The 14,538-nt window shown below is 45.1% G+C and overlaps 2 protein-coding genes across 2 annotated transcripts in view; one reads left to right on the top strand and one right to left on the bottom strand.

Moving 5' to 3' along the window:
- The window catches only part of TEX9 (testis expressed 9), a 125,123-nt gene extending 123,206 nt beyond the window's left edge, over window positions 1-1,917 (top strand). Inside the window, exon 12 of the mRNA XM_069866922.1 lies at window positions 1,781-1,917. The gene's annotated coding sequence lies outside the window, so the exon portion shown is untranslated. The remainder of the gene's footprint in view (window positions 1-1,780) is intronic.
- Window positions 14-9,475, bottom strand: MNS1 (meiosis specific nuclear structural 1). The gene is made up of 9 exons (XM_069866915.1): window positions 9,398-9,475; window positions 8,085-8,212; window positions 6,363-6,465; window positions 5,401-5,630; window positions 4,445-4,661; window positions 4,260-4,367; window positions 3,313-3,570; window positions 2,282-2,407; window positions 14-690 (listed from the first exon to the last, which is right to left on the bottom strand). Exons 1-9 carry the CDS (start codon window positions 9,467-9,469, stop codon window positions 592-594), a joined length of 1,341 nt encoding a protein of 446 aa, XP_069723016.1. The 5' UTR covers window positions 9,470-9,475; the 3' UTR covers window positions 14-591.
- Between the last annotated feature and the right edge of the window lie 5,063 nt (window positions 9,476-14,538).

Below are 14,538 nucleotides of genomic sequence, written 5' to 3'. Positions count from 1 at the left end.
ACCTTAAAGATCATCTAGTTACAACCCCCCTACCAGATTGGAACTAGATGATCTTTAAGGAACACAGCACTGCAAGAAAGGTATAAACAGCAATTGTGACCTCAACATAGAAAAACATCTCTGCTTAGATCAGACCAAAGTAACACAAACCAACAGTGAGACAAGTAACTCAGACCTACCCCTCTGGGATGACAGAAAATACCTTTAGATCAGTCATTTATTAGTGTAATGCCAGTGCAGATAAATCTTGAAATTGAAAGCAGAACCTACTGCATAAAGAGAATCTTAAATTCCACACCAAAACACAGATGGGAATTGACACTTCAGTTTCTGCAGAGTTGCTGGAGAAAACATTTGTAACGTGGCTACATCACTGACTGAGAATAGTTGAGAAATACAGAATAGTTTATTGATGGGAAAACACAGGAACACCGTGCTCCTCAATAAAACTAGCTGCCCTAGAACTCCAGCCTTAAAATGGAGACCTTCTATGATATTAAAAATGAGTTTGTCACTTTGAGCAGCAAATGGAAGTTTTCATTAGAAATGAACTGACACCTAGTGGCAAGTCAGGAGAGGAGGGGGGAAATCTCAGCTCTCTTCTGAAACAGCTTTAACTCTTCTCTCCTGGTAAGCCAGCCGAAATTCCTCTCCGAGCATGTTAATGTCATCTTCGTCTTTAAATACTCCCTGTAGTAAGGGGAAACATCAAAAGGTAAAACAAAGTAGAGAGATTACTATGTATCTCTGAAATTTTCAATGGAAGTGACTGCAGTAGCTTGTATCTGTGGTACCAGCATTACCTTCAAAAGAAACAGCCCCAACAACTGTCACAGAGCTTCACCAGATGAGTTTCAAACTGGTGTATTCAGTGCTGACCTAGAACCACCTCTTTTGTTCTTCATGCCAATGATAATGAGAACCCCATAAAGGTAACAGCACGAGCTCTACACAAAACACAGCATTTATCTGCATCGCATTCTCTTTCTAATAAACAGGATTGTTGTCAGCACAGCACGGGTTTAGTAAAAACCAAGAGACACTGGCTGGGGTGGGCTCTCTCTGCAGCTTCAGTTGCAGTGAAAATACCCCATACAAAGAAACTGTTTTGGCAATGAACTGATGTAGAACAACTTAATCCAAAACTGTTTTAGGGAAGGGAAGCAAGGGAACCCAGAAATCTAAACCTCTTAATTCTAAGTTAATTTTAGGGCTAAAAATGTGTGTGGCCCACAGAACACAACTTGTGGCATTCAGAAAAAAAAAAAAACAAAACCAAAAAACAAATTGGAGACTTCAGAATTATATCACATTTTTTGAACCATTTTGAGTCAAGTAACACGATGGGTGACCACACCATTCAGAGAAAAGAACAACGCAGAACATCAAATACCATAGAACAGGTGTGAGCCTTGGACACTCAGAAACAGCCAAGACTTCCTGCAGCAGGAAATTCAAACCAGAAAACTATCAAAACACTGCCAACTCGAGTTCTCCTTCAATTAAATCTACATTAGAAAATAATTAATTCAATCCAAACTTTAAAAATTCATGCACCAAATAATCATATTTATACTTGAATACAAATTATACTCACTATATTTACACTGTTTTCCAGTACTGCAGAAAAGAGTTCCTTTAAGTAGTTGGATAATTCCCTCCCTAGTGTCAATGCATCCTCACCAGGTGATCTTTCCAACTACAGCGGTAGTACAAAGTAAACTGTGGTATGTCCCTATTACAATAATTGCTTCCATCTCCTTAACTTTTAAAAACCCAGGGATGAACAGAGGGAGCTTTGAAATGCTCCTGTAAGCACTGCAGTTTATTGCGCTGTGACAGAGAGAAGGCCTTGTTTCCATGGTAACAGGAGACTTGAGAAGATAGACAGCACTGTTAGAAATTGCTCCCAAAACCCCAACTGATAAATCTGGTGAAAACAGGGTTTAAAAGTTGGTAGACTCCTTTCTAGCTAGAGAAGTCCCGCTTTGGAATTTAGACTGCACGGATGCACAAAGCACCATGGAAGCTTGCAGCACGCTCTGTACAAGGCATCACCGCTGCGCCAGAGCCCAGAGGCCTCACACACAAAGAACATTTTTGGAAATTGCTTCCTGACTTGAAAAGGGAAAAAAGAGAAAAGGAAAAGGAGAGCTGACACAATGGGGACACCCACCGACCTCAGGAATTTACAGAGCTCTGCAGCTTCACCTTAAACTATCCGAGAGAAAACTGCATTACAGGACAAACATACAGGGCATTTAAAATACAGTTCACTTACCTGGGGAAGATAACCCAGTAATTTAGATGCGTGCTCTTTCAGGATTTTCCATCTCTCTTCTTCAACAATTGCAAGCATCTTCTCTTCTCTTCTCTCCTGTAACCGTCTTTCTTCAAGTTCACGCTCCTACAATAAACCAGCAAGTTTACCTAACCATTCCATTTCAGCTCTGTGAACATTTGGTTCCACCCGTATGGACCGCAGAAGAGAGAAAATGTTTTGGTGTAGTTCATTTTGAACTTCCACGTCTTAACTCCAGGTCACAGGAAACTCATTTGAAAAGGATGGAAAAGTGTTTGTCCAGAAAGCCCAGTTTAAGCAACACATCTTGGGTAACTACAAAAACAACCTCAGACAAAAGGGCAGACTGAATGGCAAGCCATGGGGCTGGGCAGCCATCCAAGAGCGTAGTCTCATACTAGAGGCCCTTTCAAAGGCAGTTAACTGAAGTTTTGGTTCCTTCTTGCCTCTCAGACAAGTTAGTCTATTCCTGCCCAACTCTTCTAGTCCAGGAAAAGGAGAAATAGTCATCTATTCTCATGCTGATAACTAAAAATGGCAATTCAGGTCACACGTGATTTATACTCAATAAAACAAACCTGTAAACTGTAGTATAGGATTTCGTTACTTGTTTTCGGTTTAGGCCTTTTCTTCTGCAGATGATCATCTGAGAGCCCTAGTCTAAAATAAGGCTGGGACTTCCCCTTCTCACACATCATCAGGGATGCTGAACTGGACCGCACTTGTGTTGCTGATTCCGTGGCTCTTGAAGAGATAGGCAGAGCCTGTTGGGTATTCAGGAGCCTAGGGATGCTTCTGACTCTAACCTCAAGCTACTTAAAAGCTAGCTCTAAAAACACTGGTTTCCTGTTAGCAAACCAAAGCAGAGGTCTGCTCCCCCCCTGCACATTTCTCTGCAATCCCTGTCACCTTTGCCTAGTAACAATACCCTCATCACTTAGGACAACAGAATTACTCTCATATTGAAACACTTGGGCTCAAACCAAAGGCGAAAGTGCAAACTCTCTTACTTTGTCTGCAATAAACTGTAGGCGACGGTCTTCAATAAGTTTTTCCACAGCCTTCCTGTGTTCAAGCTCTTTCATTCTTCGCTTCTGAGCATTCATCTGTTCAATGCGATCGTCCTCTGCCAACCTGGCCAACATCTGTTGTCTGAAGGCCTCTTCCTGTTCTTGCAGAGCTTGTTGCATTGCCTTCTTTGAAGCAAACTGCTCTTCATATGCTTGCCTTAAGTCTAGGCGTTGCCTCAGTCTTTTTTCAATTTCTGCCTACAAAGGAAATTCAATAAAACACAGTATTATTGAAAATACTTTGGAAAATTCTGATCATCGGCAGCCAGCCTACTCGATTTATCTTGGAATAAATTTACTGCAGCTGTTACCTTCTAGCATAAGTAACTGGAGCAAGTGCTGTGTACCTGATGGCACTTTCCAGCTTTAGCCAGTCTGGCAAACATCTCAAGATTATCAAAATTAAGTCCAAACCAAAAGATTATTTTTTCCACAAGCATCAGGAGAAGGGAAGGAACAGAGGAAGACTATGTAAAATACTGCCCCATGCATTCACTTTCTTAATTTCTAGATTGGCAATTCAAAATGGTTTCATTTTAAGTTTTCCTGTCTGGTCTGTTTAAATTAGATGAGTTTACCCATAGCTACAAGTGTTCTGTAAATTGTCTTCCTGCATATACACTACTATTTTGATTTTCTCTAAGGTTTATCCAGATCAGCTCTGCTAACCTGAACATTCTGCAGGAATTAAAACAGCTGCAATACTCCCCCCCAGCTGCATTCTCCCTGCGGAGTTAACACACAGGTACGTGTACTGTACACGCAACATGAAAAAAATGGTACTTGATGAGCGCCACAACATCCATACATGCACCTGCAGGAGAAGTCTGGGAAAGCGAAGTATTGCCCCCGATTTGCAGGTGCTACAACTCCCTGCCACCACTCACCATCTCCTTCTGGCTTTCTTTCTCTGCTTGTTCTTCCAGATACAGCTCTTGGTGGATTTCTTCCTGTTCTTCATCCTTCTGCTGTTCTCTTTCCAGATTCTGGGCAACCTATTACAAGAAGAAAAGATTTCTAAATGAAAGACAAGAGCATACAATTTTTTTCCTACAATTTCTATTTTTGATACCATGCTTTGTAGTCTTTGTTTTTTCTCCTCAGCATCTCGAACTTTAGCCATCCAGTCTTCTTCTCTTCGTTGCTGAATGCTGGCAAACTCCATAATTCTCCTGTTCTCTTCTTCCATCTCTTCCTGCTTCCTTCTCCTCCAGATGGCTCGTTCTTTTTTATATTCTTCAATATATGTCCGAATTTCTCTCATTTTATCCAGTTTCTGTTGTTTTTCCCTGTAGAAAGTGGAGTTATGTTTAAGGAGTTATTTCGTGTACTGCAAAATAACACTAAACAGACCATGGACTCATCATGAACAGTATATTCCAGAGTAACATCTAAATGACTCTTCTTACCCATTCAGGTAGAAAATAGATGTTGAAAGTAAAAATGCTTATTAATGAATTGCCCCCAGAGGGAACCTCACATCTAACACCTTTCTTCAGGAGGACAGTCTGTACACAGCTACTCCCTACTGCTCCATTTTACACATGCTCCATCAAAACAAAAAGAAGAGAAGGAAGCCCGATGGCACTGGAATCTCCTAAACTCTGTACCTATATTCAACTCCTCCCCCACACACTACCATCCCGCCCTCAGAAACCTCCTCTCCTATCCCTGTCCATCAGGCAGGCACACAACTTGTCTCACAAAGAGGTGGGGACATGAGGCAAGGCAGAAATCCGTGATACGTGGTCATTCCCCAGCATGAAGAGCCCAATGGAAGCACTCCTGGAAATAAGCTGGATTTCAAATTTGGGGAACAAGGACACAAAACTGACTGGAATGACAAAATTCTGCTGTTTAAACACCACAATCCAGGCAAGTCAGCCTCTCATTAGTAAGATGTGAGCATGGACAATTAAAGTGGGCCTTAGTCTACAAAATAAACGTACACAGATTAGTTTTCTGTACAGAATTCTGAGCTGGTTTTTTTTAAAAATAAATAAATAACAAAAATCCAAAGTAACTAACATTTGGTCTTCCTCATAGATCTTTCTTACAATTTCATCAATCATGACTTTCTCTCTTAGGAACTCTTGGTAAGTGTCCTGCTTCTTCCTCTCTTGTTCCTCAAGCTGTTTCTGCAGTTCTTGATGATACATTATTTTCTCCTTGTGTCTCTTCAGTTCTGCAGAACTTTCTTCCTTCATTATCCTTTCGTACTCCTCCTTCATCTTTTGGGCTATTTCAGCCTCCTGTTTCTATAAAGGGAAAAGCAATGCAAGACTCCTTTTTACTCCCACTAATACAACTTGTGTGAAAAACTACCCGGTATGAAAAGGCGTTGCACTGCATTACAAACACAGAATTTTCCACATCAGTCTATACGTACAGTGCCTTAACGTGCTTAGGAGCTTAATTCAGTAGGTAGAATCATCGAATAGAACCCTCAATATCTAAGCAACTCGAGGAGAACTATCCGCTCTTAAAGGAAGCTGCATATTGAATGAACACACAGGCGAGCATTCGGCATGAGTGAAACCAGTGAACATCAGCACTGCGACTGGAGCGTGGTTTAACTACAGAGAACACCCTCGATAAATGCTCACAGATCTCTAAACTTATTCAGATGTAAGTTTAGTAACAGTAACAAAATTTTCAACTATCTGCTTCCGTGGCCAATCCTTGCCTCAATAAGCACCTTCTGCACAGAGTGGATCAGAGCTTTAGCTTGGATAAATATAACAGCCCAAATAAAGGGCGTCCATTCACACAGCTTAACTCTGGCTGCACTGGCAAAGCAAGCCTTTCCCTAAGGCTGGTTGTTAACAGCTAATTAGGCCTTCATAAAACAAAACATGTTTTCTATAAATACTGAAAGTCCAAATCTACCAATATTTCAGATAAAAAGGCCAGCTTCGGAGGAAGAACTTTGAGCACTGCCCATGCAGGTACAGCACACAGGTGCTGGGATGCGCTGGGAAGCTTCTTACCATTTTCTCACTCTCCATAGCTTCTCTCACAGCAATCTGTGCAGCTCGCTCTTTATTCATATAAGCAGATCTCAGCTTTCTCTCTAACTCTCGAATTTCAAGACTGGGAAAAGAAAAAATAAATTATCCTATTACAAGGAAGTAAGTACCTATGGAAAAAAAATGAAATTTCCATCGCTATTAAAACACTATTTATTTTTGAAGGAAAAAAATCAATTTCAAATAAAAAACATTGCTCCTGTAAAAGAGCAGAAACCCAAACATGTTTTAAAGCAAGAGTTGCCCATACGCTATCCCGAGTTCTGCACACTTTACATCCAACCATAGAAACGCCTGTAGACATAAACATCTAAGTTTTTCAAACAAAACATTTTGTAATTCAGAGTATTTTTCTGTTATCAACAAAATTTGCACAAAGTTAGCTTTTTACTATACCTGAATCTTAAAGCAACTTTTCCTTCCAGGTCAGATTCACTCCCACTTCAGCTACGACTTCCCCAAAGCCTGCCTTGTCTCCATTTGCCTGCACCATCTGGCGCTGTTGCAGCATGTCACCTCCCCTCTGGTGCTGTTCAGTCCCATCTGGAGCAACCCCTCTGACCACAGCCTTCTAAGCACTTCTCAGCCTACCTCTTCCTATGTTTTTTCCAGGTATGATATTCTCTGCTTCATAAATTCAACAAGTTAACACCTGTTCTAAAAAATAAACTATACATGTGGTTTTAGCACAGATAAAACTTCCTCTGCACTGCTCAAAACCCTGTCATGCTACAACCTCACTGCAGCTGGATTCAGTCCAAAATTGTGATTGAGAAAAATAGCAATAGAACCATAGAATGGTTTGGGTCAGAAGGAACTTTAAAAATCATCCAGTTCCACCTCCCCTGCCATGGGTAGGGACACCTCCCACTGGATCAGGCTGCCCAAGGCCTATTCAACCTGGCCCTGAACACCTCCAGGGATGGGGCAGCCACCTCTTCCTTGGGAAACCTGGGCCAGGGCCTTACCACTCTCACAGGAAAAAAATTTCTTCTTAACATCTATCCTCAACCACCCCTCTTACAGCTTAGAACTGTTCCCTCTGGTCCTATCCCTACACTCCCTGATAAAGCACCCCTCCCCACCTTTCCTGTAGGCCCCCTTTCAGCACTGGAAGCCACTCTAAGGTTTTCCCACACCTTTCTCTTCTCCAGGCTGAACAACACCAGCTGTCTCAGCTGTCCTCACAGTGGAGGTGCTGCAGCCCTCAGATCATCTCTGTGCCCTTCTCCGTACTCACTCCAACATGTGCATGTCCTTCATGCGCTGGGAACTCCAGAGCTGAACATAATGCCCCAGGAAGCATCTCAGAAGAGTGGAGTAGAGAGGTGGAACCACCTCCCTCAACCTGGTCACACTTCTCTGGATGCAGCCCAGGATATGGTTGGCTTTTCTGGGCTGCGAGTACACACTGCAGGCTCACACTGAGCTTCCCAGCAAGTCCAGCACTGAGCACCAGCACCCCCACGTCCTCCTCAGGGCTGCTCCCAATCCTTTCTCCTCCCAGCCTGTAGTTGTGCCTGGGATTGCCCTGACCCCGTTGCAGGACCTTGCAATTGCCCTTACTTCACACAGCTGGCATGGCTGCAACTCTCGAGCCTGTCTGGGTGCACAGGACGCACACAACTGACTGAGAACTGCTGCGAGGGCCCTGCTCAGAGCCAGGGCGCTCTATGCCATTACCTGTTCTCCCTCACTTGCTGCCTCATCTTCTCCTCTCTCAGTCTCTCACGCTTCTGCTCGGCCAGCTCTGCCGCCCACTGCTCCTCCTGCTGCCGCTGCAGCTCCCGCAGCTTCCTCTCCTCCTCATCCTGTGGAGAAACAATGGCTCACACACAGAATTATGGAATAATTTGGGTTGGATAGGACCTCAAAGATCATCCAGTTCCACCCCATGCCATGGGCACGGACACCTCCCACTGGATCATAGAATCATAGAATCACCAGGTTGGAAAAGACCCACCGGATCTTCAAGTCCAACCATTCCTATCAAACACTAAACCATGCCCCTCAGCGCCTCGTCCACCCATCCCTTAAACACCTCCAGGGAAGGTGACTCAACCACCTCCCTGGGCAGCCTGTTCCAGTATCCAATGACCCTTTCTGCGAAAAATTTTTTTCCTGATGTCCAGCCTGAACCTCCGTTGGTGAAGCTTGAGGCCATTCCACCGTGTCCTGTCCCCTGTCACTTGGGAGAAGAGCCCAGCACCCTCCTCTCCACAACCTCCTTTCAGGTAGTTGTAGAGAGCAATGAGGTCTCCCCTCAGCCTCCTCTTCTCCAGGCTAAACAACCCCAGCTCTCTCAGCCGTTCCTCATAAGGCCTGTTCTCCAGCCCCCTCACCAGCTTTGTTGCTCTTCTCTGGACTCGCTCCAGAGCCTCAACATCCTTCTTGTGGTGAGGGGCCCAGCACCAAGCACAGGATTCAAGGAGTGGTCTCACCAGTGCCGAGTACAGAAGAATAACCTCCCTGGACCTGCTGGCCACGCCATTTCTGATCCAAGCCAAGATGCCATTGGCCTTCTTGGCCACCTGGGCCACTGCTGGCTCATGTTCAGTTGCTGTCAACCAACACCCCCAGGTCCCTCTCCTCCAGGCAGCTTTCCAGCCAGACTTCTCCTAGTCTGTAGCTGCACAGGGTTGTTGTGCCCCAAGTGCAGGACCCAGCACTTGGCCTTGTTAAACCTCCTGCCATTGGACTCAGCCAGCAGTCCAGCCTGTTCAGATCCCTTTGGAGCCTCCATACCCTCCAGCAGATCGACACTTCCACCCAGCTTAGTGTCATCCGCAAACTTGCTAAGGGTGCCCTCAATGCCTTCATCCAGGTCATTGATAAAGACATCAACCTGGCCTTGAACACCTCCAGGGTTGGGGCAGCCACAGCTTCTCTGGGAAACCTCGGCCAGGGCCTCACCACCCTCATCGTGAAGAAATTCCTCCTTATGTCCAGTCTAGACCTGCCCCTCTCCCGTTTACCCCCTTCCCAGCCCGCCGTACCCGCAGCACGGCCTCCTCCAGGCGCCGCTCCCGCTGCAGCGCGGCCCGCAGCCCGCAGCCCGGCCCCGCCATCCCCGGGGCGCAGCGGGGGCTCCGCGACGCCCGCTCCCCGGGACGCGCGCCCCGCTGCCGTGGCAACGCGAGGGCGGCCGCTTCCGGCGGGCGCACGCGCTGATTCTCCCGTCTTCGCACGTGACCCCGTTGGCCCCCGCTCCACCGGAAGCGCCGGGAGCCGCGGGGCGGGAAAAGAGCGGCCGCTCCGGAGCGTCACGGGGTGGGAGGGACCTCAGAGACCAGCCTGTCCCACCCCTGGCAGGGTGAGGGTCACTTCCCGCTGGGCCGGAGGGCTCAGAACCCCATCCAACCTGGTGGCTGCAGGTGTGGCTGTGGCTTCCCTGGGCAGCCTGGGCCTCAGCGCTCCCATCGTGAAGAAATTCTTCCTTAAATCAAGCCTAGATCTGCCCCCTCTCCAGCTTATACCCTTAAGTACATCATCTCCCCATGATCTGAACACCCCCAGGGCTGGCGACTCCACCCCCTCCCTGGGCAGCTGTTCCAGCGCCTGATGACCCTGTTAGTGAAAAGTTGTTACCCAATGTCGGTTTTACTGGTGAGACCGCTCCTCGAATCCTGTGTTCAGTTCTGGACCCCTCACCACAAGAAGGATGTTGAGGCTCTGGAGCGAGTCCAGAGAAGAGCAACAAAGCTGGTGAGGGGGCTGGATAACAGGCCTTATGAGGAACGGCTGAGAGAGCTGGGGGTGTTTAGCCTGGAGAAGAGGAGGCTGAGGGGAGACCTCATTGCTCCCTATAACTACATGAGAAGAGGTTGTGGAGAGGAGGGTGCTGGGCTCTTCTCCCAAGTGACAGGGGACAGGACACGAGGGAATGGCCTCAGGCTCCACCAGGTTCAGGCTAGACATCAGAAAAAAAAATTTCACGGAAAGGGTCATTGGACTCTGGAACAGGCTGCCCAGGGAGGTGGTTGAGTCACCTTCCCTGGAGGTGTTTAGAAGATGGGTGGATGAGGTGCTGAGGGGCATGTTTTAGTGGTTGATGGGAATGGTTGGACTCGATGATCTGGTGGGTCTTTTCCAACCTGGTGATTCTGTGTAAATGTTCAATCTGAAGCTCCTCTGGAGCAGCCTGAAGCCATTCCCCCTTGTCCTGTCACTTGGGAGAAGAGTCCACCACCCACTGCCCCACAACCAGCTTTCAGGTAGTTGGAGGCAGTGCTCAGGTGTCCCCTCAGCCTCCTCCAGGCTAGAGGAGCTGTTACAATGATCCCCAAACAAGTATGGGGATGCAGGGACAGGGGAGAGAGATCAACAGCCAAGACCACAAACACCGCCCACGCAGGCCATCCCAGGCGATTCAGGTGAGGTTGCCTGGTGTGCCGTGTGCCTCAGTGAAACCTGATTGGCCAAAGGGAAACCCAGCCCTTTCTTTTTCTAGAGAAACAGGCCTTACACCCAGCTCAACCCTTCATTCCAGAGTTTCTTTGCGCCATGAATGAAATCAGTGTGGTGGCATCCAATTGCCCAAACTTTGCCTACCCGCCTTACCACTTTTCTCACCTTTATTTTCCTTTCTACTTAGTCATATGAAACTAAAGACATTCGAGCTTATTTAAAGCAGTATTTAAAACTAATTAACATACTTTATAAGAGTATAATAAAGCTTAAGAGAAGAACAGCTTGCAGTACTAGGCAAAAGAAGCCTGCACGTTTCTATTGATTCTGTGATAGATGTGCCCAAATCTATATATTTACAGGATGAGAACAGTCATTACTTGAAATCAGTTCCAAACCTTTTACAAAATCTCCCGAATTAGTGGGGTTTTCTGGAGCTTTGGTTGTTCTTTGTTCTTTTAATCATTAAAACATTCTCCCACAATGCTGGAGGCAGGGCAGCAAAGTAAACTATAGGAGACGTGTCTTCAATTGAAAAGACAAGAGCCCAGAAAGATGAGACAAGAAAACATTGTAAACTTTCTTCGCTATTTCTCACAGTTACAGATAATACTCTCAAAAAAGAAAAAAAAAAGTTTCTTCAGCAGTAAGGAAAGAAACAGGTTAATGTCAAAACCCCATTCCCTTATGATTCCAAGGCGCTGATGTAGCTGACATAGGAAGAAGGAAGATTTTAACCACACCGGCACAGTGCAGGTTGTCAGTGCTCAAGGTTTGGAAGTGGCAGGATAAAGGTGCAAAAAATACTTTTGCTGTCCCTGCTCCCCAGTAAACAGCTTCGTGCCTCACTGGAAATAGAGATCACTAAATTTCTGTCTTGCCAAACAGAATAACAAAATCAAGTCTCCTCACCTCGCTTCTGGAAATAACAGCAAATAGCCTTCAAATGCAAGATTTCATCTTTGCTCCTGTGAGGTCCTCCATTTGGAATAGCAACACTTGGAAATGAGAACATGACTACACCTTGATTCCATCTCCAGGACAGCAAGGCATTCAGAACAGGCTGAGTAAAGATGCTTGAAAAACCCACATATATCAGACCAAAAAGTTGGTTCACAAAGTTCTTTTTAAAATTAAGAGGTGGCTTGTATTTGCACATAAACAAGATTTATAAGCAGTCTATCTTTCACAGAAGGGACAGAACACAGCACTAATATCCAGTAAGATGCCAAAAGGGAAATATTTTGAGGTTTCCAGTACTCAGTGCCTCATTGTTCTTTCATTTCCCTTACAATTCAGGTTTGCTGCAGTGTTCTTAAAGAACAAGGAATGAAAAAAGGCAGACAGAGAATCTTCAATCCTCGATACCTTACAGCAGTCTGAGCTCAGAAACTCTTACCTTTAATGCCCTCATAGTTTTCAACAACATAAATTAATCCATAGCGACAGTTCAGTGAACATACTGTGTGTGTGGATTTCCAAAGTAACCTTTCAGCACGAACAGTCACACCACGCAGAGACCAGGGAGGAGAACATATGCCAGAAACTCCACAGGAACATCCAGTGTACCCTTGCCCTGCTCCTTGAGTTAAACTAAAAATCTAAAGATGGAAAACCATCATTTCCTCCTATTCAAATGCAACTCTCGCCACTCCTCAAGAGCTCCCCCAAGAACTGCCGGCTCCTCTACTAAAGCTTGGACATCCTAGTTTTTTTTTCCGTCTATCCAACCAGAACATCCCCTCTTTCAGTGTGTGACTGCTGGCCTCTCAGACTCTCCATCTGCTTCTCAGCAAAGAGCCTGGCTCCATCTACTCAGTGCCCTCCCTGGTGCGGGGGCGGTGCCAGCAGTGCGGGCACACGGGCAGCGCACCTGCATCTGGGCAAGCGTTTCTGTCCTGCACCCTCCTGGCACATCCCCTTCTCCTCACCAAGGTCAGCGTCGCTGGACAATTCACCTCCACCTGAGGGGGAAGCAGCTGCTTTTGCTGCTGCTCCAGCTGTGCAGTCGCAGCAAGTCGCTATTTGGGAAGGAATCGAGCACTGTGTTGAAAAAAGACCTACCTTTTCTTCAAGTGAAAAAGCAGACCTACATGGTATCCACTGGTTTCTCAGTTAAAGACCTAAGAATTCAACATTTGCAGACCAGGTTGAGTCCAGGCAGAGCTGCTCACTGCATCAAAAAGAACAGAATAAAGCAAGGACTGTGTTTGCAGCCAGCTGGGTCAGACTCCTTAAAAGTCAAATCTGTTTATATTTAACTTTTCTTCCCATAATACAATTGATGAGGTTTTTAGAACAACAGATAATGAACTATCCACTTTACTACAGTTTGGAAAGGAATGAGTTCCAGCTGGACAATTGCTATTGAACTCATTTCATAGAGCATTTCTTCTTGCAGCAGCCTGGTTACAGCTTACCGGTCAGTGACCTGCTCCTCATTCCTTTTCCAGGCAGCATTAACAACTCCCATGGCCTGAAAAGCTTCAGGTAACCAGCACGCACCGCACAGAGTTAAACTCAGCAGTCCTTTTGCAGAGTTAACGGAGCATATTAATAAAAGATTGAGCTCTCAGTCTCAGTATCACCACCTACTGATCAGAAAGAAAGACTGCTGAGGAATGACAATTTTGCTAATGATAAAAGTGATGAAATGGAGCATTAAAGGGAAAAATAAAGTTTGCTCTATTTTAGCAGTTTAAATTGAAGTTAATGCAGGAGCACACAGCAGAAAAGGTCATTAAATGAAAATGGTGAAGCCGTTTTGCAAGTTTACCTTTATTGTAGGGTATTTTACCAGATGATCATAACATGAGACAATGACAAATGCATTCCAGCTGAGATAGGATATGTGGGTCATGCTGACTTTGCAACATTATAAACCACTATTGGGGATAACACAGCTTCTCTGTGAGGTAATTTACCTTCTTTGGATGAAAAGATAAATGTGAATTAACAGGGAAGGTTCTGAAACATCTGAGCTGAGCTATTGATCTACTGAAGACCTAGATAAGTCACAGAGAAACTAATGCTTGCTTTGCTTGAGATTAGTGATGGATGGGATAGCAGATTTAGCAGCTCAGGGGCTATCACTGTCAAGAAAATCTTAGCACTAATTTTTTTTTTTTAATTATCCTGCAGTACTAGGGAACACATCCCGTGGCAGCAGTAGGCAGAACTGACCTCATGACATTATGGACTGTAAATAAAAATATTACAAGCGACAAAGATACTCAGTGCTTCAAGTGCATTCAATAAAAATACAGCTGTTCCTGAAGAGGAAAATGTGGTTTTAAAATATATTTAGCTGTAGGATTGAGTTTTCAAAGAATAGAGGATAAACTGAATGTGTCAGGTCAGAATGGATGGCTGTGCAAAGGACACAAACAGAAATCAGTCTCTTGAGATGCCACGTTCTTTGTTTTGGTTTTGAGCTTCCATCTCTGCTCAGTCCTACTGGTCAAGAGTAAAAGCCGAGCTGTGTGTCTGAAAGCTGACGAGACCAAAAGTAGTATTGTAGAATGAATTTATATCCATGGCATTGTACAGCATGTATTTCTGGGTAAGCTCAGAGATTTTAACATTTCCTGGTAATATTTAGTACCTATTTATTCAAGTCTGTAGAGTACCCATACTCTTCTGAGGAGACACGCTGTTTTTAACAACCGAATACATAAATCCCCAAACCTACAGATTAATTTTACTCTACAGTGACCTTACACAGTCCAAT

This window comes from Phaenicophaeus curvirostris, chromosome 12 (genome assembly GCF_032191515.1).
Source record: "Phaenicophaeus curvirostris isolate KB17595 chromosome 12, BPBGC_Pcur_1.0, whole genome shotgun sequence".
Lineage (NCBI taxonomy): Eukaryota > Metazoa > Chordata > Aves > Cuculiformes > Cuculidae > Phaenicophaeus > Phaenicophaeus curvirostris.
Note: the sequence above shows the minus strand (reverse complement) of the source record. Positions and strands in the feature narration are given on the sequence as shown.